Source organism: Chenopodium quinoa, unplaced genomic scaffold (genome assembly GCF_001683475.1).
Source record: "Chenopodium quinoa cultivar QQ74 unplaced genomic scaffold, ASM168347v1, whole genome shotgun sequence".
In the NCBI taxonomy this organism is placed as follows: domain Eukaryota; kingdom Viridiplantae; phylum Streptophyta; class Magnoliopsida; order Caryophyllales; family Amaranthaceae; genus Chenopodium; species Chenopodium quinoa.
The window spans coordinates 1619595-1643437 of NW_018743021.1; the positions used below are offsets into that span (position 1 = coordinate 1619595).

At 40.5% G+C, this 23843-nt stretch overlaps 2 protein-coding genes across 2 annotated transcripts in view; one reads left to right on the forward strand and one right to left on the reverse strand.

Annotated features, from left to right (window-relative positions):
* The first annotated feature begins 496 nt into the window (after positions 1-496).
* LOC110730218 lies at positions 497-3868 on the forward strand. Its single transcript, XM_021910000.1, has 2 exons — positions 497-964; positions 2894-3868. The coding sequence occupies exons 1-2, from the start codon at positions 672-674 to the stop codon at positions 3615-3617; spliced, it is 1017 nt and encodes a 338-aa protein (XP_021765692.1). The 5' UTR covers positions 497-671; the 3' UTR covers positions 3618-3868.
* A 2698-nt stretch (positions 3869-6566) lies between these two features.
* Positions 6567-23843, reverse strand: part of LOC110730220 (protein ABCI7, chloroplastic-like) — a 32017-nt gene continuing 14740 nt past the window's right edge. The window contains exons 2-3 of the mRNA XM_021910001.1: positions 8705-8964; positions 6567-7120 (exon numbers count right to left, since the gene is read on the reverse strand). Coding sequence (XP_021765693.1) covers positions 6802-7120; positions 8705-8964 — 579 coding nt within the window. The 3' untranslated portion in view covers positions 6567-6801. The remainder of the gene's footprint in view (positions 7121-8704; positions 8965-23843) is intronic.

Genomic DNA, 23843 nt, shown 5'->3' on the forward strand with positions numbered 1-23843 from the left:
TTTTTATGAATTATAGCCTTCAACTTTAGCCTTCGAACAACATTTGTGCTCCAACAAGCTATTTCATTGAGGTACTTCTCATGATTCTCAAAAGTTTCCAGGACGTTATATCTTCGAGCTCATTTCTTGTGTTCGTGCATTTATTAGTTAAAACTGAGTTTCAGTTACCCAATTGTTAATACTATCTCCAATTCTTATTACTAACAAAAATAGAATATGGTTTTGTTTGCGTGATTGTAAAATTGCTTTGCAAGTTGTAATTTTGGATCAATTTATTTGTGTTATAATTAAGGTCATAGGACTTCAAAAAAGGTCCAAAAAAATTGGGTTATAAGATCCACCGAAGTGGGTAGCCTTAACCGGATGTGAATGTTACAGGAAAGCCCGAAGGCCATTCCCGTCCCTGTCAGGGGAGATGCCAACCATCTCTCCTTTCTACGAACACAATTTAAATTACTCCTATCTCTTCTATATAAACTAATATTCTATCTTCTAATCTTTCGATGTGGTACAAACATTTGTTTTCTTAAAACAAACTTAAAAAACTAACCTACCTCTCTTCTTTCTACGAGATCCATCCTCTCATACTCGCGCACACAATTGGCCCACCAAGTGTTCGACGAAATTCCCCCACCAAAAAAACCAGGGGAAAACCCTTTCAAGAACCAGAGATGGGTAAACGAGGTAAAGGGAGAGAAAATGGCGCTTCTTCTTCATCTGGGTTTCACACATCTCTCACTCTTCGAGAAGAAGCTAGTGGAAAGAAACAATCCCACAATTCTAAAGCAGTTCTTAAACATAAACATTTACAGAGTTTGGCTCAATGGGCTGCTGGGTTAGGGCAAGGGAAAGGTAAAGATGAACCTTCAGTTGGTTATTTGGGTGCCCTTTTTGGTCGTCGTTTTGCTGAGTTTGGGGAGTCCTTAGGAATTGCCCCTGACCCTTCTCTCTTCTCTTGCCAAAGGTGATTTCTTTTTATTTGATTCTGTTTATTTGCTTTGTTAATTTTATGGTTGTTGTGATCTGTGTAGTGTTTTGTATTGCAATTTACAATATCGTTGCGGCTGGTTTGGTAGTCGGTAATTGATGATTGTAATGGTAATTGTATTGGAATTTTTTTGTAGTTTTGCTTGATTTTTTTGCTTCAAGCAATTAATACTGGTTAACATTTTGGGTTACAAGAAGAGTTTAGTGTGTGGGAAGAACAATAAACATGTTTGGAATCCTTAGACTCCCATTAATTTCATTAGGATGTGTTATCTGCTTTGTATTTGTTTTTATTCAGATTGTGTCTACAATTCAAGAACTTTGTAGCTAGGATGTTAAATGCTAGAGTAGGTCATAGAACGCGCGCTTGAAGGTAGTGGCTATCTGTTGGCTAGGGAGCTTCTGTAAGTTATAAAGATTGTGTTTCAGTTGCTATTGTCAAGGAAATAGAAGGTAGGCTTGTTGTAAAGGTGAGGGGAAGGGATAAGTAATTTCCCATTTGGATGCAAAACATGAGGGAAGTAAATGTTGAAAGGGAAGGGAATGGGTTCCTGATGTGATCGGAAATTCGGAATGGTTAGATTCTCAAAGCACCTATGATTTTCTGCTGGTGGGGAAACTCAGGTTAAGGAAAGAGTTGTGAAGCCAATGACTATCGTCTTAAATGCCTGATAGCAATAACTATTTCATTGCCTTGTTCATATACCATATTAATGGAAAAGAAGATGGTGATGGGGCTGTTGTGGTTTATAGCCAATTTTGGAAGGATTCAGTTAGGAGGGAAATTGGGACCTCTAATTCCCTTACTTTCCCAAAGCTAACCTCATAATCATCCAAAGAATGGAATATAAGTACCAAACACCATACTTGTCATTTCTTCTATATACTCTCATATATACATAGTGCATGGTTTGCTCTATTTAATTTTCACCTTGTTAAAGAGTTTGCTCATATTATTTTGAAGCAAAACCAAGTAAAAATGACTAATAGTCTATTCATATATTTTCAAGTGGTTTTGTTCGAAGAGATATGATCAGCAGATGGTGAAGCCGTAGGTTTAGCTGTTTGATTGGCTATCTTGGTTCTTGGAGCATGTTTGATGTATAGGTATTAGAAGCAAGATCTAGAAGACTAGAAGTGTTGCTGTTTTTAGATGGCTCATATAATAGTTGCTTCTATTACCCAATGACCTAAAATGTAATGCATCAGATACAGGGGAAGGGAACTTTAGGTAATGAACTAATGATGAACAAATTAGTTATTATTAGGCTGGGGAGGAAGGCATGTAGGGGGTTATATGTATATAAGATCAGTTTGAGTGAAGACATAAAGAAAAATTGTGATGAAGTGTTGATCACTTTTGTTGCGTTGTTAGTTGAGTGTACATCCACTTCAAAGCCTGGGATTGTTGACTCATAGTATGCTCAATCTGATGATTTGATTGCATCGACAATTTGTCTGGTGGATTACAAACTAAGTCAATCTTCATTTTTGAATCAGTAGCTACAGATCTTCTGGGAAAGCATGGTAGGTAAAAGCTTGAAAATGTTTTAGTTCATGGCTGTTACAATACTTGTAACTATTATAGATACTGTAGGATATTTTGCATCAATCTTCTTGGTAAAAACATTGATCATCTGAGGGGGTCTGTTTCAGCTTCTATCCTAACATGTTAGTTCTAGCAATTGCCTATCCGTTGGGTTTCTTTGCAAAGGAAGTTGACCTAGGGCCTGGAGTTAGTAGTTGGTAGTTTAGTACCATTGCACTGTCCTTTTGTAAGCTTGTGGTGTTTTAGTATAATTCTGTTCACAACTTGGCATTGTTTACTGGTGTAATTGGGTATACTATCCTCTGTTGTGAGGTAGTTTGTTATTTTGTTTAATGAATTCTATTGCTATTTTTGCAGATGTGAGACGATTCTCCAACCTGGCTCCAACTGCACGATTCGAATTGAAAAAAATCGAGCCAAGAGACAGAGGAGAAGCAAAACTAAGACACCCACACAAAATAACGTTGTTTACACATGCCACTTCTGCTTGCACCGGAATCTAAAGCGAGGAACCCCAAAAGGACATATGAAAGATCTAACCCCTTCAAAGCCCATATCTTCAAAGCCTAAATCTGTAATCTCTGCAAAGAAAAGTAAAACTAATATTAGCAATGTCAAAATTGGCAAGGAAGAGATTAGCAAGGTCATAACTGCCAAGGCAAACGAGGAGAATTTAAACAAGGTCATAACTGCCAAGGCAAACGAGGAGAAATTAAACAAGGACATAACTGACAAGGGGGACAAGGAGAATTTTAGCAAGGTCATAACTGACGAAGCAACTGAGGCACCTGCACCAGCAATAAGCAATGTTTGTTCTTCTCTTACAGATGCTCCAACTAGTTCATTGGCCGAGAGTGGTGCAAAATTATTGGATAGTAAGAGGAGGAAAAGGAAAAAACCAGGGCTGAAGAGATCAACAGAGGAGACTATGGTTAGTTCAGCCCCAGCAGAGATAGAAAAAGGTAGCGGCGCTTTGAAGAAAAGGAAGAAGTCCTGGACTACTCTGAAAGATATTGCAGAGAGTGAGAAGCATGACAGAAATCAGAGGTTTACTAATTTTTCAATTCCCTTCAACTTGTAATTGTGATTAAGAATCACTGAAGTAACAATGAGCTCCTATAAGTTTCAAGAGAAAGGATATATAATTTTGATGCTGCTTTGAGCGATTAGATTAGCTGACAAACTCGATTATGAGATCTTCAGCAGAAATTATCTTGTCCGCTTGAATCTCTTAATTATACAGCGTGCCTTATACCAATTAGAAGTAATATTGTTGTAGATTCATCTTGATTTGTAGTTTCAAAACACTCATTAGTTTTCATAGTTTGATTATATGCATTGCAAATTGTTGCTTATAAATGTAAGTAGAAAATCGTAACAAGCCAAATGGGATAAACATTATAAAATGGAAGGACTCAAGGGTAAGTTACGAAAGTATTTTAAACAAGATATGTCTTACTTTTCAATTAGCAAATTATTAGACTTACAGAGTATCTATATTATCTTGCATGAAAAGAGAATTGTTGGTACAATGTAAAACTTGTATATGTATCTCTACTATGCACAGGTTATCCACAAAAATCTTACAATAATTGTTAAATTGTTTCCATTTTTCGTGAGTGATTTCCCAAAATAATGTAATAATATAAACTAATTCCTTATATACATTCGTTTAAAAACTAATTCCCAAATTTTTTTTTCATTTTTTTTTGGGTGGGGGAGGGTTTGGGGCTTGGGGTTTTAAATGAAGCATTAATGGTTTTAGAAAAGGTAGTCCAAAATTCTTGCACTATTGTTAAGAAAAATTAAGAAAAGTTGGTTTGAATTATCTTAACTTAATTTAGGCCATTTGCTTTTAATATTCGATTTATTTTTTAAACTTCGAGGGATATTTACTTTCTTTGGTCCCAAATAACCAATAACTTGTTTAATGGTTTTTTTTAAAAAAAACTTTTTTTTTTTAACTTGTTGACCACAACCACCAACGTCATTAAGAACACCCACTAGGGTGGTTTTTCGGCATTGCAGAAAATGGGGGGGGGGGAGGGGGTTGTTTTTGATGGTTGGGTCCAATAGTTTTCGAGGGCGATCGCGGTTGAATGAGAGGTGGTCGACTATGAAAGGAGGATGGTCCTCGTGTTTAAGTGGAGGGTAAGGTGTTCAACGATTGGCCGGAGGGGTTGTATTTTTGGTAAAGTTCAGAATATTAAAAATGCAATCTTTTATTGATTACTCATACTAATTATTGTATATGTTAGTTTTCTTATACTTATATATGAATAACAATTACACTTTCAAAAATTAAAATTTAATTTGATTAATAATGATTATATGTTAATTATTCACCAAAAAAAAAAAAAAAAAAATCCAATACAAACTTTTATTGATTACTGATCAATAGTATACATCTCTAATGCAATCTTGATATGTTTAGGGATATTGCATTAGTGGCTTGTGCTTTAGTATATGTACAACATTTACTTCTTACATGGGCAAGTTTTGTTATAAAAAATTCTAAAAGTCCCCCATCAAAATAATAGAATCCTTCTTTCTTACAACTTCCTATTAATCCACTCTTTTCTTATCAACATTGAATCACAGCAGCAAATTCAAACAGGAAGAGAAGGCATAGTGATGGAACTAAGGGAAGAGATTTCATGGAATTCAAGAAGCTCGCCGAAGAAATCGCAGGGCCAAAAGAGGAAGGAAACACAGAAAGACGTGGTGATTGGCAGTAAGGAGGCAAGGTCCAAGAAAACTCAACACAAAAACAAGGAACACATACCGGTCAGGCCCATTGTGCTGGGACTTGAAGCGAAAAAGGAATAGGAACAACAGCAGGGCCAAAAAGTGAAGGTTAACAAAAGCAATAGCTCCAGAAAAGGCCGGGTTCAAGCTAGTGCAGGAAAAAGCACCAGAAAAGGTCAAGTGCAGGCTAGTGCAGGAAAAATCCCCAGAAAAGGTGAAGAACAAGCTGGTGAAGGCAGAAGCTCTGGAAAAGGTGAGGTTCAAGCTAGTGAAGGCAGAAGCTCCGAAAATGGTCAGAAACAAGCTAGTGAAGGCATTAAGATCTTTGGTGCGCTTGTATTGCCAAAATGGTAAGGGGGCTTCCTTTACAAAGCCCTCCAGTCGGCCAAGCATTAGGATTCATCGTGGAATGGCAGGATCATCGTGGAATGGCAGGAGACTTAGGAACTTTAATTAAGCAGACAATACTATAGTTTCATTTCTAAAATGTTTGTGCGTTTGATCTATTAAGCAGACAATACCATTCAGTCTCTGGAGTACTTAGATTGCCTTCTATACAGTTATGTTTTTTTTTTTCCTTTTCTTGATGGCACAGATGGGGTGGCTTGGAGTAGGCACCTAGCAATATCGTAAAGTTCTATGTTAGGGATATCTATTATATGTGTTGTCTTTGTTTATGGATCTCAGGACGTTAAGTCCAGAACCCAAGTTTCAAAATGGGTAGACAGGTAATGACAAGCAGGGAGGTTCTACTACTATCCAAGGGTGGGATGGCTGCATATGCCGGAAGATGTCCAATTAGCTTGTTGATGTCCTATAAGGGGGTGTTGATTCACACAGTGGAATGGGAGGGAAGAAGACACCATTCACATTCGAATCCTATTAACTTCCCTACCAAGCTATCTGACCATGCCCCTATTACATTCTGAATTGGTGGATGGACATAATCTATTTAAGGAGATTCTTTCTTAGGTTTGGAATGGGAGGTAGGTGGAACAGTAATGTCTATGCAGATGGATAGGTGAAGCCAAATCAGGAATGTTCATATGGTGCACGGATTTTGCTCTTCACAGGCAGTCTACTGTCATGCCCTCAGTAGAAATTATTGAGCACCTAGGTTACAGGCCGGAAAGTTCCTGGTCTGTGACTCTGTGAGTTACCCAGGTTCATACTCTAGCAATTAATGCTACAGGGTACAGATACCCTTGTTCTGTTTCTCACATCAATTATCAAAATTTTCATCGTTTCTGTGATTGCCAAATTAAATCACATACTTCGTATATTTTTTTAAATAGGCAATATAATACAACAGCACATTTTGCACATATGTGAAACTTACAAAAGTGTACAACATATGGAGAAACTATACTTTCATCACATGAAGCAATTGGTATTTAGTTATTTACCTATCCTTTCAAAAAAAATAAAAATAAAGAGGGAACTGAATTCAGGAATACATACACTGTCAAAATTAGAATGACGCAGACAACTTTTTTTTGCATCTGTTTATGGATTCATCAAGCAATAGATTTTACAGTGGGAACAAGTAACTCGGCAATGTGACTCTTCGCCTTTTCCCTCACATAAGCAATAGGAATGCGATCAATTACCTCAGCCCCAAAAGAGTAAATAAGCGCCTTTCTAGCAGTCTCCAAGTCAATGCCCCGAGCCTGGAAATAAAAGAGCTGATCCTCTTCTAGGTCACTTATAGCAGCACCATGAGAGCACTTGACATCATCTGCAATTATCTGGAGATTGGGTTTCACATTTACTGTTGCCTGAGGAACAAGGAGTAAACTCCTTGTCAGCTGGCCAGCATCTGTTTGCTGAGCATATCTGCGGGGAAAAAAAGAGTTGTAAGCGAAAGAAGCAAGTATAAGCTGTACAGACTACTGCTCAGAGATAAACTAAGACACATAACTGCAAGTAATTGATGAAAAGAGTAGCATGACTAGCATCTCAAGGGCTTGAAAGGCAACAAGAGATATTATACATTGAAGCTGTAAGAAATCATCTATAATTTGGGCATTAGTTGGTGGATATATACACTGGTGCATGGAAAGATGATAATAAAGAAAAAGAAGAAAAAAAAAAGAATAGGATAAATGATAGAGCAAGGAAAAACGGGTTGGCTTAGCTCTTCAAAAGTCACTCTTTTTAAAGGATTAAAATCTGACTAAGATTTAATTTCCCTCAGTTTAAATCTGACTAATGCATTAGCTTGTACTCCACAAATTCATCACACAACAATTTAAGCATATACGAAACACTAGAAGTTTGATAAGTTGGACATTATTCATCTACACTCAACACAAGAAATGCAAAGGAAATGCAATACTCAGCAAGAATGGACTATCAAATTTAATCTCCGAGAATATACATAATTCTACTTGAACAGCCATGGTCAATATTAACTATCTTCATTAGACTCACAAGTCATTCGTTGATGATCTAACATTTGGAGGGCGGGGGGAGGAGGGTACTGTTCCGGCAGTTCCTTTAGACTTTCAGGGCAGAGGGTGGACCGGACCACTGGACCCTCTAAATCCCATGATGGCACATTCCAAGTTTCTAAGGACATGCTTTTCAGAATAAACAGCAATAGAATCAAAGAAGGAATCCAATGACTTAGAACTAATAGAAAGCTCATACTGTCAAGTAGAGACCAATAGCAAAAACAGATTGACAAGACTTCTTCATGGGCGGTTCAAGACACTACAAGCTTCTGTGAAGGTGCAATATACCTCAAAAAAAGAGATTTGACATACAAGTCACATTAAATAAGGAAAAAAAAAAAAGGAGTTCTTAAATAGCAATTCTTTTAGAGATTTATACAAAGTCTAAGGATATGAAAGTTTTTCTTCTCTTTTGACAGGAGGGATTACAATTAACAATTACAACAGTAAACTTTTTACAGGAATTGTTGCAAAAGGGTAAAAGTTGATTATTTATGATCCATGGGAGCTCGACAATTAGCTTAGCTTCACATTTTAATTCAAAATTATCTTACCAATGATAGTACACAACCATTACTATATTTTTGTCGCATCTTGTTTAGTAGCACAGGAACATTATATGAGAGTAGAAATTCTGAAAAAGTGAAGCTAACTCAACGCATTGCTGGCCAATATGTTTGCAATATTTACTTTGCTATTTCTTAAATATAGGAAAAGGTTTTGCATTCAGGTAAAGTATGATATACATGCTATGCATATTAAAGAAGTGTAAATCATGGATGACCAGCATCAAGGATATGAAACTGAGTATGCCAAGAAACATGGACTATATCTAACCCATCATCTGAAAATTGGATTTGGTTTCTATGACAAACATGAAGGTGTGAGAGATTGACAAAAGAAAAAGAAACAAGATATGATGGCTAGAATTCCTACGCATGCCAGAGAAGAATAGCAAACTTACCTATTAACTCTTACATTCCCATCAAATACAGCTTGTCCCCGTGGATGAGCCACGATGCACTTGTGAAGTTGGTTGGTGTAACCGCGTGGATGGTCCAAAATCAGACTGCTGTGCAAATCCTGCGTCTGATCATTGATAGATAGATGCAGTGTTGACAATTCTGTAACTGTATCCGGGCCAACTTGCTGAACATGAAGATTGTGTCGGCTCAGTTTTCCACCAGAGCTGAATTCTACAAGCTTATAGGTGCTAGCTGATTCCTGTAGAGGCAAGTACCAAATTTAACTTAAAGAACCCAACATTCAATCCTTCTTCCAAAACAAATGTTTTTAAAATATAATGCGTAGGAAAAAACTATACTCCATAACAGCTGGTGCAGAGTATTCACACATCTTATTTACCCATTTCTCACCCCCTCTCACCTCAGTTCTCAATTACAACTCACAACCCACTTCTTTCTCCCTCCTCACATTTCACCATGGAAGCCACCATAACCATGACACACCACCATCAAAAACACCTTAATTTCTCCTCATCACCGCCACGGGGCCACTACTCCTCCCTCCTCCCCTCAAGACCAGTCTTACAATCCTCATAAGCAGATTTCAGCCATCTTATGCATTTGACTCTTCTAATCAACATTCAGCCCCTATTTCACAATAAACTTTGTAAGCTTATAGGTGCTATCTAATTCCTGTGGAGGTAGGAATCAAATTCCTCAGAATCAACAGGGTAGCCCCTATAACTACCTGATGCTCATAGGATCTTCCCCAAGAGAGAGACAGAGGCTTTAGCCAAGGAGAAAAAAGGAAGATAATGAATCCCCGCAAAACACCTCAATCTTCATAGAACAGCCAATGAATCTTTCATTCTTTCTTGCTTTATCACCTTCCAATCCTTATAGGGAGAATTCAGCCATCTTAAGCATACAAATCTCCTTATAAACAGTCTACCCTAAGTATTCAAAACAAAAATTGCTCTTTGGTGAAAAAATTATTCTAATTCCATTACTATTACACCACTATAATGAGAACTATTTACAGCAAAAACTTGTATCCCAGAATGAGGTTATATTATGATTTATTAATCCTACATGTGATGAAGAGATAGCTTGAACCCAGAAATTACAAATGATTCTACGTGACCTGCCAGTGTAAATATCAACTGTCTTTCTTTGACTCACAAGTTTTGATTATAAATGCTCTAAACTCTGAAATAAGTGTGATGGATTATCCTATGACCCGACCCCATACAAGTGTATACCCGGAGATCCAAGGTAGCAAGACAAGAGTCAATGGTCAAGAGATCAACACCAAGAACAACGGCCAAGAAGTCAGCAGCAACAACAACAAAGAACAAGAGGACAAAACCCATTAAGAAGTAACTAAGGAAAACAAGCAACAAAACTTCCACTATGTCTAATACGGTTTTGCCATTTTAGTTAATATTCACATGTATCAACCTAAGACTAATTCTATGAGTATGATAGTAAACTTAATACTACCTCCGGTCCAAATTACTCGCAACTTTGGGGTATTATTTGTGAGATATAAAACATTTCAAAATTGCGAGTAATTTGGACCGGAGGTAGTAGTATGTATCCAGAAATTGAGTAACCTCAAGCTGCTTGGTGAGATTAAGAGTCTCCTGCTTGGTAAGATTAATAGCCTCAAGCTATTGTTATCTTAGTTCGTAATCAATTAAACACTCAAGCCTTCCTTCTAGTAATTCGAATTATAACTTGCATAATTAGTAGTAGTCTATAAAAAATTGGTATCAGAGCGGCAGGCAGCCACCGTCCGTACACCATGGATCCTAGTACACCTCGGGAGTCCATTTGGGTGGGTACAACCATCCAATATGCCTTTAAACGGTCAATTTACCCATTCACAACTTGTACCAATTTTATAAACTCAAGCCCTCCATGGACACTTGTAACAACATATAATGGTCATATATGCTTCTAAATGGCGTTATATGACCTCGAGAAGCATGCCCTAGTATCTCAAGACTTTTCGACACCGGCCCCAAAACCTCCAAAACTCCTCAAAAAGCGTGAATAACCTTCAATTTTGAAATTTTTTTGACTTTTTTCGCTCGGAAATAAAAAAACTGAGATGTTTACCATGGTCCCTAATATCTTCCGGGAGTCTATTCGGGTGGATACAACCATCCAATATGCCTTTAAACGGTTAATTTACCCGTTCGCAACTTGTGTCGATTTCATAAACTCAAGCCCTCCATGGACATATGTAACAACATATAATGGTCATATATATGCTTCAAAATGGTGTTATATGACCCCGAGAAGCATGCCCTACTATCTCAAGACTTTTCGACACCGGCCAGAAACATCCAAAATTACTCAAAAAGCGTGAATAATAGCATTGAATTTGGGATTTTTTTGACTTTTTTTGGCTCGGAAATAAAAATTACTAAGATGTTTACCGTGGTCCCTAATATCCTCCGGGAGTCCAATTTAGTGGGTGGAACCATCCAATTTGCCTTTAAGCATCCAATTTACCTGTTTACAACTTCTACCGATTCCATTAACTAAGACTACCACGGATGTTTATAACAACATATAATGATCATATATGGTTCCAAACGACATTAGATGACCCCGAGATGCATTCCATAGTATCTCCAAACTTTTCGTCATCGACCCCGAAACCTCCCAAATTCTTCATAAAAACGTGGATAATTGCCTTTAATTTTGGAAATTTTTTTACTTTTTTTTGCAAGAAAATAAAAATTGACGAGATGTTTTCCATGGATCCAAATACCCTACGGGAGTCCAATTGGGTGAGTGAAACCATCCAATTTGCCTTTAAGCATCCAATTTACTTGTTTACAACTTCTGCCGATTTCATCAACTAAGCCTACCACGGACGTTTATGACAACATATAATGATCATATATGGTTCTAAATGACATTATTTGACCCCGAGATGCATGCCCTAATATCTCAAGACTTTTCGACACCGGCCCCAAAACATCCAAAATTCCTCAAAAAGCGTGGATAATAATAGCCTTCAATTTTCGGAATTTTTAGACTTTATTTCACTCGCAAATAAAAATTAAAAAGATGTTTACCATGATCTCTAATATCCCCCGGGAGTCCAATTGGGTGGGTGGAACCATCCAATTTGCCTTTAAGCATCCAATTTACCTGTTTACAACTTCAACCGGTTTCATTAACTAAACCTATTACAGACGTTTATGATAACATATAATGATCATATATGGTTCCAAACGACATTATATGACCCCAAGATGCATCACCTAGTATGTCAAGACTTTTCGACACCGGCCCCGAAACCTCCAAAATTCCTCAAAAAAAAACGTGAATAAAAGCCATCAATTTTGGAAATTTTTTGACATTTTTAGCACGAAAAAAAAAAAATTTGACAAGATGTTTTCCATGCATCCAAATACCCTATAGGAGTCCAATTGGGTGGGTGAAACCATCCAATTTGCCTTTTAGCAGCCAATTTACTTGTTTACAACTTCTACAGATTTCATTAACAAAGCCTACCACAAACGTTTATGACAACATATAATGATTATATATAGTTCAAACGACATTATATGACCCCGAGATGCATCCCCTAGTATCCAATACTTTTTGACACTGGCCCGAAACCTCCAAAATTCCTCAAAAAACAAGGATAATAGCCTTCAATTTTTGAATTTTTTTGACTTTTTTATGACCAAAAATATAAATTGCCGAGATTTTTTCCTTGGTCCCTAATTACCTACCGGAGTCCAATTGGGTGAGTGGAACCATCCAATTTGCCTTAAGCATCCAATTTACCTATTTACAACTTCTACCAATTTCAATAACTAAGCCTACCACGCACGTTTATGACAACATATAATGATCATATATGGTTCCAAAGGGCATTATATGACCCCGAGATGCATCCCCTAGTATCCCAAGACTTTTCGACATCAGCCCCGAAACCTCCAAAATTCCTAAAAAAGCGTGGATAATAGTCTTCAATTTGGAAAATTTTTACTGTTCTTTTCCCCAAAATAAAAATTACCGAGATGTTTTCAATGGTCCCTAATACCCTACAGGAGTCCAATTGGGTGGGTGGAACCATCCAATTTGCTTTTAAGCATCCAATTTACCTGTTCACAACTTCTACCGATTTCATTAACTAAGCCTACCACAGACGTTTATGACAACATATAATGATCATATATGGTTCCAAACGGCATTATATAAACCCGAAATGCATCCCTTATACTTTTCGACACCGGCCCCGAAACCTCCAAATTCTTCAAAAAAAACTTGGATAATTCAATTATTGAAATTTTTTGACTTTTTTCTGCCTAAAAATAAAAATTGCAGAGATGTTTTCCATGGTCCCTAATATCCTCCGGGAGTCCAATTGGATGGGTAGAACCATCTGTTAAATTGTGACTCGAAATCTAGTAGGGCTGACTTTGAACGCTTATATCTCTCAAACTACAACTGATTTTGAGGAGATTCAAGTTGGAGGTGATAGCTTGGTTCAAGAGCTTTCCAACGATAGGTCATATGCCCAATTCCGATAAGAAACGAAAAAGTTATAACCGTTTTACAAAAACCTGACGAAGCTGGAAATTTGCAACGAGGCTGCGAGCTATAGCTCTATGCGAGTGAGCTATAGCTCGGCCCTATGAGGACTTGCGGCAGGCATGAGCTAGCTGCCGAGCTATAGCTCGGTAGTTAGGTTATTCTAGGATAATTTATGGAATATTTCCTAAAATTAAATCTTTTCTATGACGGCTATTCTAGGATAATTTAGGGTTTTATTAGGGTTTCCTTGTGTTATAAAAGGACCCTTTAGTTGATCAATTAGACCATACCTTATTGAGCCATTAGATTTAAGACTCCTTGTATTATTCTCTTGTTTTTTCCTCCATTATAGTGAAGAAGCTCTCGAATCCCCCACCCGTGGATGTAGATCTATTTTGACCGAACCACGTAAATCCTTGTGTTATTTGTTTATCTTCTTTATTGTTTTTTTCTCCGTTCTTAATTTCATTGACTTGTTCCGCATTAATCAAACACAATTACACCCCTAATTTCCTAACACCATCCAATTTGCCTTTAAGCATCCAATTTACTTGTTTACAACTTCTACCGATTCCATTAATTAAGATTACCACGGATGTATATAACAACATATAATGATCATATATGGTTCCAAACGGCATTATATGACCCCGAGATGCATTCCCTAGTATCTCAAGATTTTTCAATATTTGCCCCAAAACCTCCAAAATTCCTCAAAAAGCGTAGATAATAGCCTTCAATTTTGGAAATTTTTTGACTCTTTTTTTGCACGAAAAAAAAAATGTCGAGATGTTTTCCATGGTCCCTAATACCCTACCGGATTCCAATTGGGTGAGTGAAACCATCCAATTTGCCTTTTAGCATCCAATTAACTTGTTTACAACTTTTACAAATTTCATTAACTAAGCCTACCACAAACGTTTATGACAACATATAATGATCACATATGGTTCCAAACGGCATTATATAAACCCGAGATGCATCCCCTAGTATCTTAAGACTTTACGACACTGCCCTGAAATCTCCAAAATTCCTGAAAAAAACATGGATAATAGCCTTCAATTTTGGAATTTTTTTTATTTTTTTATGACCTAAAATAAAAAATGCCGAGATTTTTTCCATGGTCCCTAATTACCTACAGGAGTCCAATTGGTTGGGTGAAACCATCCAATTTGCCTTTCAGCATCTATTTATATGTTTACAACTTCTACCGATTTCATTAACTAAGCCTACCACGGACGTAATGACAACATATAATGATCACATATGGTTCTAAACGACATTATATGACCCCAAGATGCATGCCCTAGCATCTCAAGAATTTTCGACACCGACCCTAAAACCTCCAAAATTTCTCAAAAAGCGTGGATAAAAGCCTTCAATTTTGGAAATTTTTTGACTTTTTTTCGCCCGGAAATAAAAATTACTTAGATGTTTACCATGGTCCCTAATATCTCCCGGGAGTCCAATTAGGTGAGTGGAACCATCCAATTTGCCTTTAACTATCCAATCTACCTGTTTACAACTTCTACCAATTTCATTAACTAAGCCTACCACGGACGTTTATGACAGAATATAATGATCATATTTGGTTCCAAACGACATTATATGACTCCGAGATGCATCCCCTAGTATCTCAAGACTTTTTGACAACGGCCCCGAAACCTCCAAAATTCCTCAAAAAGCGTGGATAATAGCCTTCAATTTTTGAAATTTTTTTACTTTTTTTTCCCGAAAAAAAAATTGCCGAGATGTTTTCAATGGTCCCTAATGCCCTACGGGAGTCCAATTAGGTGGTTGAAACCATCCAATTTGTCTTTCAGCATCCATTTACATATTTACAATTTCCTACCGATTTCATTAACTAAGCCTACCACGGACGTTTATGACACATATAATGATCACATATGGTTCTAAACGACATTATATGACCTCGAGATGCATTCCCTAGTATCTCAAGACTTTCGACATAGACCCCAAGACCTCAAAATTTTCTCAAAAAAAAGTGGATAATAGCCTTCAATTTTGGAATTTTTTTAACTTTTTTATGGCCCAAAAAATAGAAATTGCCGAGAAGTTTTCCATGGTCCCTAATTTCCTCCGAGAGTCTAATTGGGTGGGTGGAACCATCCAATTTGCCTTTAAGCATCCAATTAACCTGTTTACAACTTCTACCGATTTTAATAACTAAGACAACCCTGAACATATAATGATAATATATAGTTCCAAACGGCATTAGATGACCCCGAGGTGCATTCCCTAGTATCTCAAGACTTTCCGACATTAGCCAGAAACCTCCAAAGTACCTCAAAAAGAGTGGATAATAGCCTTCAATTTTGTAAATTTTTTGACTTTTTGTTGCACGAAAAAAAAATGTCGAGATGTTTTTAATGGTCCGTAATACCCTACCAGAGTCCAATTGGGTGAGTGAAACCATCCAATTTGCCTCTTAGCATCAAATTTACTTATTTACAACTTCTACAAATTTCATTAACTAACCCTACCACAAACGTTTATGACAACATATAATGATCATATATGGTTCCAAACGACATTATATGACCCCGAGATGCATCCCCTAGTATCTCAAGACTTTTCGACACAGGCCCCGAAACCTCCAAAATTCCTCAAAAAACATGGATAATAGTCTTTAATTTTGGAAATTTTTTAACTGTTTAATGACCAAAAATAAAAAATGCCGAGATTTTTTCCATGGTCCCTAATTACATACGGGAGTCCAATTGGGTAGGTGCAACCATTACATGTTTACAACTATTACCGATTTCATTAACTATGCATACCACGGACGTTTATGACAACATATAATGATCACAAATGGTTCGAAACAACATTAAATGACCCCGAGATGCATGGCCTAGTATCTCAAGACTTTTCGACACCGCCCCAAAACCTCCAAAATTTCTGAAAAAGCGTGAATAATAGACTTCAATTTTGGAAATTTTTTGAATTTTTTTCGCCCGGAAATATAAATTACTGAGATGTTTACCATGATACCTAATATCCTCCGGGAGTCCAATTAGGTGGGTGCAACCATCCAATTTGCCTTTAAGCATCCAATCTACCCATTTACAACTTCTACCAATTTCATTAACTAAGCCTACCACGGACGTTTATGACAACATATAATGATCATATATGGTTCCAAACGACATTATATGACCTCGAGATGCATCCCCTAGTATCTCAAGACTTTTCGACATCGGCCTCGAAACCTCCAAAATTCCTTAAAAAGCGTGGATAATATTCTTCAATTTTGGAAAATTTTTACTGTTTTTTTTCCTGAAAATAAAAATTGCCGAGATGTTTTCGATGGTCCCTAATACCCTACAGGAGTCCAATTGGGTGGATGGAACCATCCAATTTTCTTTTAAGCATCCAATTTCACAGTTCACAATTTCTACCGATTTCATTAACTACGCCTACCACTAGGGATGGCAATCTAGTCCGGATCCGACCGTACTCCGCCCCGATTGGAAGTAAAATATCCGCTCTGAGTCCGAGAAAAAGTAATATGAGTTCGACTCTGTTAAAATAATCCGACTCCGAGTCGGAGGAGGGTCAGAGTCGAATCCTACAAGAAAAAATCCGACTCCGACAACTGTCCGACTTTAACGGATTATCCAACTCCGACTCCAATAGATAGTGATTTTTTGTATGGATCATGGTGGCATTGGGTGTGGGATGTAAAGGACCAAATAGCCCAACATCTCAAAGTATATTGAATAATTTTACAACAAAACTCGGAGTCGGGTCGGATCGAAGTCGGAGTCGGATTTAGAAGTCGGAGTCGGAGTCAGAGTCGGATGTCGAAGTCGGAGTCGGATGTCGGATTTAACCTCCGACTTCCTGTCGGGTCGGAGTCGGATTTAGCATAATCCGTTCCGAGTCCAACCGTTTGCCATCCCTACCTACCACGGACGTTTATGACAACATATAATGATCATATATGGTTCAAAACGGCATTATATAAACCAGAGATGCATCCCCTAGTATCTCAATACTTTTCGCCACTAGCCCCGAACCTTCCAAATTTTTCAAAAAAACTTGGATAATAGCCTTCAATTTTGGAAATTTTTAGACTTTATTTTGCCCAAAAATAAAAATTGTCGAGATGTTTTCCATGGTCTCTAATATCCTCCGGGAGTCCAATTGGATGGGTGTTGTTTCGGGGTTTTCTGATGTCCTGCGGGAGAGTTACAATTCCGAGACTGGAACCGGACGCCTGTACCTGCAAAATAACGGAGACTCCTGGTGGTGGGAGCTCCGCCTCCAACGGTCAAGTTAGTACTTGATTAAGGAGTAATTAATGCGGAAATTAAAGTGATTGGGTCTTTCTAGGTGAGAGTGTTTAATGTAGGTAATCTGCTTTGTTAGCGAGATCAGCCGGTTATTACTGTGTGTAATTAATGTGTTTTTTCGTAATCCCCCTTAATGAGGATTAAGGGAGGTATTTATAACCTTGGGAAACGTGCCCATCCTAGGTTTAGGTTAACCTAGGGCTGATTGGGCTTCCCTCGGAAGTTGGGCCTGGGTGGCCGGTTTCTCCATTAGGCATGGAGTATGCCACATGTCATGACATAATAGGTCCATGGTGGACGAATAAGCGCGTGCCACGTGGCAAGCCCTGACAGTTCCAACTGGGGGACACTTGGCAGGACCTGATTTGCCCACGTGGCGCATTCCGATTGGTGGGAGCAAAATCCCCTAATCATTTGCCCCTCACAGGTGGCACGTGATTGGTCACGTGTTACCTGTGACAGGTGTCGCACTGTAACAGGCGACGACCTTCTACAGGTGTCAGTCGGCGAAAGGACGAGAGATTTTCCCGCCCAAATTTTGAATTCTGAAAGTGACCCTTCGCCTTCTCACTTCGCCTATATAAGGGAGGATTGTCTTGAGTCATTTTCACACTTGAGAACTTTGAGAGAGAACATTCGGACCCTTGAACTTGCTCTGACATTTTGGACCTTTTCTGCCTACCGCCTGTTCTGACAAGCCGACTGCACAGGATTTTCAGCACTTCATCAATCGTCACTCGTTCAGGTAACTGTCGGTTCTCTTACTCTTAATTTTCTTTTTATTTTTTGAAATGGCACCACGGAAGCACACGACACGACCCAGGTTAGTGATCAGCCGGTCACCGGGGACGGCTGAATCTAGGACTAGGAGTGCCGCCTGCCCTTTTCCGAACCCATCTTTGCCCTTTATACAAAGTCCGACTGTATCTGTGTCTATGCAGAGCAGGATGGCCAGAACGAAAAAGACTGCTAGGATCTCAAATTCAGACGGCTCCTCCCACAGGGTGCCGCTAAGTGAAACATCTGACCAGGCGCCAGATGTGGAAATGAAACAAGGCGGCCTGAACGCCGGCAATTCTGTGGGAGGAGTCATAGTGACCCCTTCCCATTTAACAGTTAACAATTCTGCTCCTTTTCAAAGAGAGGAGGCGGGCCCCTCCGGGAGAGGGGAGGAGTCGTCCTCTTCGGACTCGTCAGAGGACGATTCCGAGTCAAACTCTTCTGGCCATGCTTCTTTGGACACAGAAGAGAAAAACAGCCGCCTGCAAGAGGCGAGACTTTCTCACGCAGTTGAGAAGGGGGACAATTGGGCGGAGCCATCCGCCTCTTACCGAGAGCTAAATACCCCCTACTACTGCACGGTACCTCGGGGCCGAATCACAGCCATGCAAGAGAAAGTGGAGAGCTTTATTGCAAACCACACCATGGGCCCCGACTTTCTAGTGTTTGTGCCGGATCCAGAAGACACAGTCGTCTGGCCGGCTGGTACCAGTTATGATAGCGCCTGCTTTGGCTGCAACGAGGCGGCCATCAAGGCAGGGCTGCGCTTCCCTTTACATCCGGCTGTTCAGCGGATCTTGGATGGGTATGAGTTGGGGTTATGGCAGTTAGCCCCAAACTCCTGGGTTAACGTACTCGGCTATGTGGCCGGGTGCGAACTGCACGGGGTGGAGCCGAGCTTCGAGGCTTTCGCCCATATGAACTATCTCAGCCGGACCCCTAAGACAGGCGGTACCGGCTGGTATCAATTGAGAAGCCACAGGGGCTACCTCATGACGAGAGGTAAAGCAAACATGTGGAAGGACTGGCGGAGCACCTTCCTCATCATTGAGAGTTCAGACACTGAGCTGAACAAGCGCTTCAATAGGTGGAACAGGAATCCGCCCCTTCTTGCAGGCGGCCGTAGCATGCCGCCTGTTCCCCCCAAGGCTAAGAAAGAGATCCTTGATAAAGGACTCTTTAAAGTAGAGTCGAGGGTCGACTCTACTTCAGGGGTACGAGAGCAAGTACCCCTGCACTGCGTCCCGAGCTTCAAATGGCTCTACGACGAGTACTTCTTGGCCGCCTGTGGCCTCAGCAGTCGGTGCTCAAGAGGTAGTCGGCCTGTCGAATACTCTGTTGTTCCATACATTTCTTGTTATGACTTTTATTAACTTTGCTGTTTGTTTTTGCAGCTGACGCCATGAGCAAAATCACCGCCTCCAAGACTGCGGCGGCCATGTTGCGGGCCTCCATCATGCAACAAGCTTCAACTGACTCCCCCAAGAAGGGGGCACCCTTGGTGAGCTCCGAACCTTTCACCCTCTTTTTGGAGTTGTGTTTATGCATATACTGACTTTTTTTTTTTTTTTTTTTTTTTTAGACGGGTGCTCCAAGAGCTTCATCTTCCCAACAGCCGGACCCCAAGGCCTGGAGGACGACTGTTGCGAGCTCTCCTGGTTCTGCCAGGAAACAGGTGGCGGCTGAGAAACAGCCGGCCACTTCTTCTAAAACCCCAACTGGGCCGCCTAGAAGTATGAAGTTGTCCTTGTAAATTTTAGACTTGCTCCCTTTTTTACTAGGTCTAATCCGTTTGTTTATGCTTGATGCAGCCGGCCCTCAGGAGGCTGACTTGGTAGAGATGGCCAAGTCTATGATCAGGGCAGTTCCTCCAGCTGAAAGGGAGGCGGTCAGGGGTGTCGGCACCCTTGACCTAGACGGGATTGCAGGGGTCCTTGCTGAGGTATACTTAGCATATTTTTGAGTATTTGAATTTCTGGACGCCTGTTTTCTTTTTGTTTGGAAACTGACGCCTGTTCCTTTGTACTTAGGCCCTGCTCCGAGTGAACGGCCTTCGCAAGCCGCTTGACCGGAAGAACAAAGAGGTAAAGGCTGCAAAAGCTATGGCCGCCTCTGACTGTGATAAGGCAATGTTTCAAATTGCCCAAAATGAAGTTCTGACCATTGATATTCTTTATTATCAGGCGCAGGCTACCGCCGCTGTTCGGGCTCAGTTAGAGGCGGCCCAGAAGTGGAATGGCGAGCTGGAGGCGACCATCACCAATCTCAAGGCCGAGCTGAAACCTCTTCGCCTAAAAATGTACTCATACGAAGCCTTGGAGAAATCCTTGGCCAACGTAAAGGAACGCCTGGTGACCCAGGAGAAGAGTCTTACTCAGGAGCTCTCGGAAAAGGCCGAGCAAGAGAAGAAAGAGCTGGTCCGGGAGATGATGGAAGACTCCGCTCAAATCCAGCGCATGACTTGGGGCCGCCTCTTCCCTAATGCCGACTTTGCCTCATGGGAAAAAACGTACCGCCAGTGTTCTGATACATATAATCAAGAGATCCTGGCGGCTGCTGAGGAAGAGGCGTTGGAGGAAGCGTTGGAGGAGGAGGAGCCGGTAGTGGCGCTTGTGCCGCTTGGGGGTAAGGCATCAAAAAAGGATGCAGCTGAAGCCGAGTCCAGCAAGAAGAGTGCTGACCAGGCGGCAGCTGCTAATATTGAAGATCTGCCCCCTTCTTAAGCTTTATGTATTCTTTCCACGGCCTGCGTGCCGTTTGTTTTGTATTTACCCGGCCAGGGGGCCGGGGCTTTGAATATTTTGCCGGTCTTTAATGACCGGCTTCTTTTTAATGAATTTTTGTTTTGCCTCAAATTTGTCTAAGTATTCCATATTCTAATATCCAATTGTTCACTAGACCGACTGTTTTACATGGCCGATAGTTGCAGACAAGTACGGATAGTTAGTCACGCCGCCGCCTATGCCCCTGGACGATTGGTTGTCTGTTTCCAAGATAGACGATCAGTCGGCCATTTATCCAATCGGTATTCGAACTATTTTAAGGTCTGGATCCTTTTTAGGCAGGCGGTCCTGTCATTTGTAAATTTAACCAAGTAGGAAAGTGGTCTGACCAAGTAAACATGAGTGTTACCTAGTCACCAAGGAACTGAGTAGTAGAGATAACAAGCGGCGGGTACCGGTTGTTTCCCTTTATTCGCCAATGTTTGTTGGCTTTTAACTCATAATTTGTTAACCTAGCAGGAGTAGTGGTTGAGAGCCCCTGTTTGCTAAAAACAGGCGGACGACTCATACCTTTTAGGCTCCATACTAAGTTTGAGGGAGTGACTATAAGTTAACATAGGAGTTGCTTAGTCTCTGTCACACTCTAGATTGAGTAGTAGAGGTACCAGGCGGCGGAGGCCGACTAGACCCCTTGATTCGCCAAAGTTTGTTGGCTATTAACTCAATAGGTTACCTAGTAGGAATAGGGGTTTGAGTGCCCCTGTTTGCCAAAAAACAGGCGGTCTACTCAAACCTTTTAGGTTCCATACCAAATTTGAGGGAGTGACTATGAGTTAACGTTGGAGTTACTCAGTCGCCGTCACTCTTGCTTGAGAAGTAGAGGTACCAGGCGGCGGAGGCCGGCTAGACCCCTTGATTCGCCAATGTTTGTTGGCTATTAACACAAGAGGTACCCCCTGCATTTATCCCAAGTAATACAGGCGGTCATCTGACACAGATGTCAACTGCTACCACTGGTTTGGTTAGTGATAGAGTTATCCTTGTCTCAAAAACGGCTACGTGATTGCCCTTGGGGACAGTCGTATAGGTGCCGTGTAATTAGTTTATAGAACAATGTTCCACCCAAAAGGGAGCTGCTCTCTGCGACGAATTTCATCCGGAGGGATGCCGCCGGACGCCTGCTATGATGTTGGGACAGGTCGTATTAGTCTTAAAGATTTGATCAGTTGGCTTGGCGCCTGGTCTGATCATTCGGCCTGTGGCCTTGGTAAGTTCTTGGTGAACGTAGGTGCTAAGTAAAAGGAGGGTAGCCGCCTGTTAGGCACAGGGTCGGCCAGGCCCTAATCTTTTTAGCTAAGTATTAGGGAGGTGGCTATGTGTTTGGAACCAGTCGGCCATCTTCTTATGGAGAGCAGCCGACTATATGTCCAGACGACATGCCCCTATTGTGAGTAAAATACTCAATGGAGAGTAGCCGACTGTAAAGGTACAGACGGCATGCCCCTCTGAAGAGAGTAAAAATACTAAATGGAGAGTAGCCGACTGTAAAGGTACAGACGGCATGCCCCTCTTAAGTAAGAATAAAAATTAAACATGGAGAGTAGCCGACTATTTGTTAGTAGGCGTGCCCCTCTTAGTACAAAATTGAATAGTAAGTATGCAAACTTTTGTTTAAGTAGCTCTTGACTATTTACATCATTCAAAAGAAATATTTCTTAAGATTATCTACATTCCAAGTTCGAGGCAACGGTTGTCCGTCTGGTGTTTCCAGACGGTAGGTACCGTCCCTGACTTCCTCACAGATTCGGTAGGGTCCTTCCCAGTTGGGAGTTAGTTTGCCAGACTCATTAGCCCTACCAACTGCTTCCATTTTTCTAAGTACAAAGTCCCCTACTTTGAGTGGACGCCTGTGTACTTTTTTGTTGTATGATCTAGTCATTCTCAGGCGATAGATTTCATGGCGCAAGACAGCATTGCCCCTCTTTTCAGAAAGTGAGTCTAATGCCAGGCGCATGGCTTCCCAGTTTGCCTCTTCGTCATATAGCATTACTCGAAGAGTCGGCTCGTAGTGTTCTATTGGAAGAACAGCTTCCGCACCGTAAGTTAGGAGGAATGGAGTTTCTCCAGTCGCCCCTTTTTCAGTCGTCCTAATGGCCAAGAGAACATGTGGTAGTTCATCCGCCCATAGGCCGCCTGCTCGTTCAATCTTTTTCTAGAGACCGTCCGAGATGATTTTATTAAAGGCTTCTACCTGGCCGTTTGCTTGTGGACGGCCGACAGATGCAAAGTAGTTTGCAATTCCTTGGTCACCCAACCAGCTTTTGAGAACAGGCGTCTCAAATTGGGGACCATTATCAAAAACCATAGACATGGGAACCCCGAACCGAGTGATGACATTTTTCCAAATGAATGAAATTACATCTTTCGTCTTGATTCCCTTTACAGCCTCCGCCTCTACCCATTTAGTGAAATAGTCAACGGCAACAAGTATGTACCTCCTTCCGCCTGTAGCAGGCGTATATGGACCCAGAATGTCCATGCCCCACTTAGCAAACGGTAGTGGGCTATGAATGGTAGTGAGGTCAGTAGCCGGACGGTGAATTAGTTTGTCAAACCTTTGGCACTTGTCACATTTTTTCACCATCTCCATTGCATCTGCTTCCAAAGTAGGCCAAAAGTAGCCCTGCCGCCTTGCCCTTTGAGCAAGCGTCCTACCGCCTATATGAGAAGCACAGTAACCAGAGTGA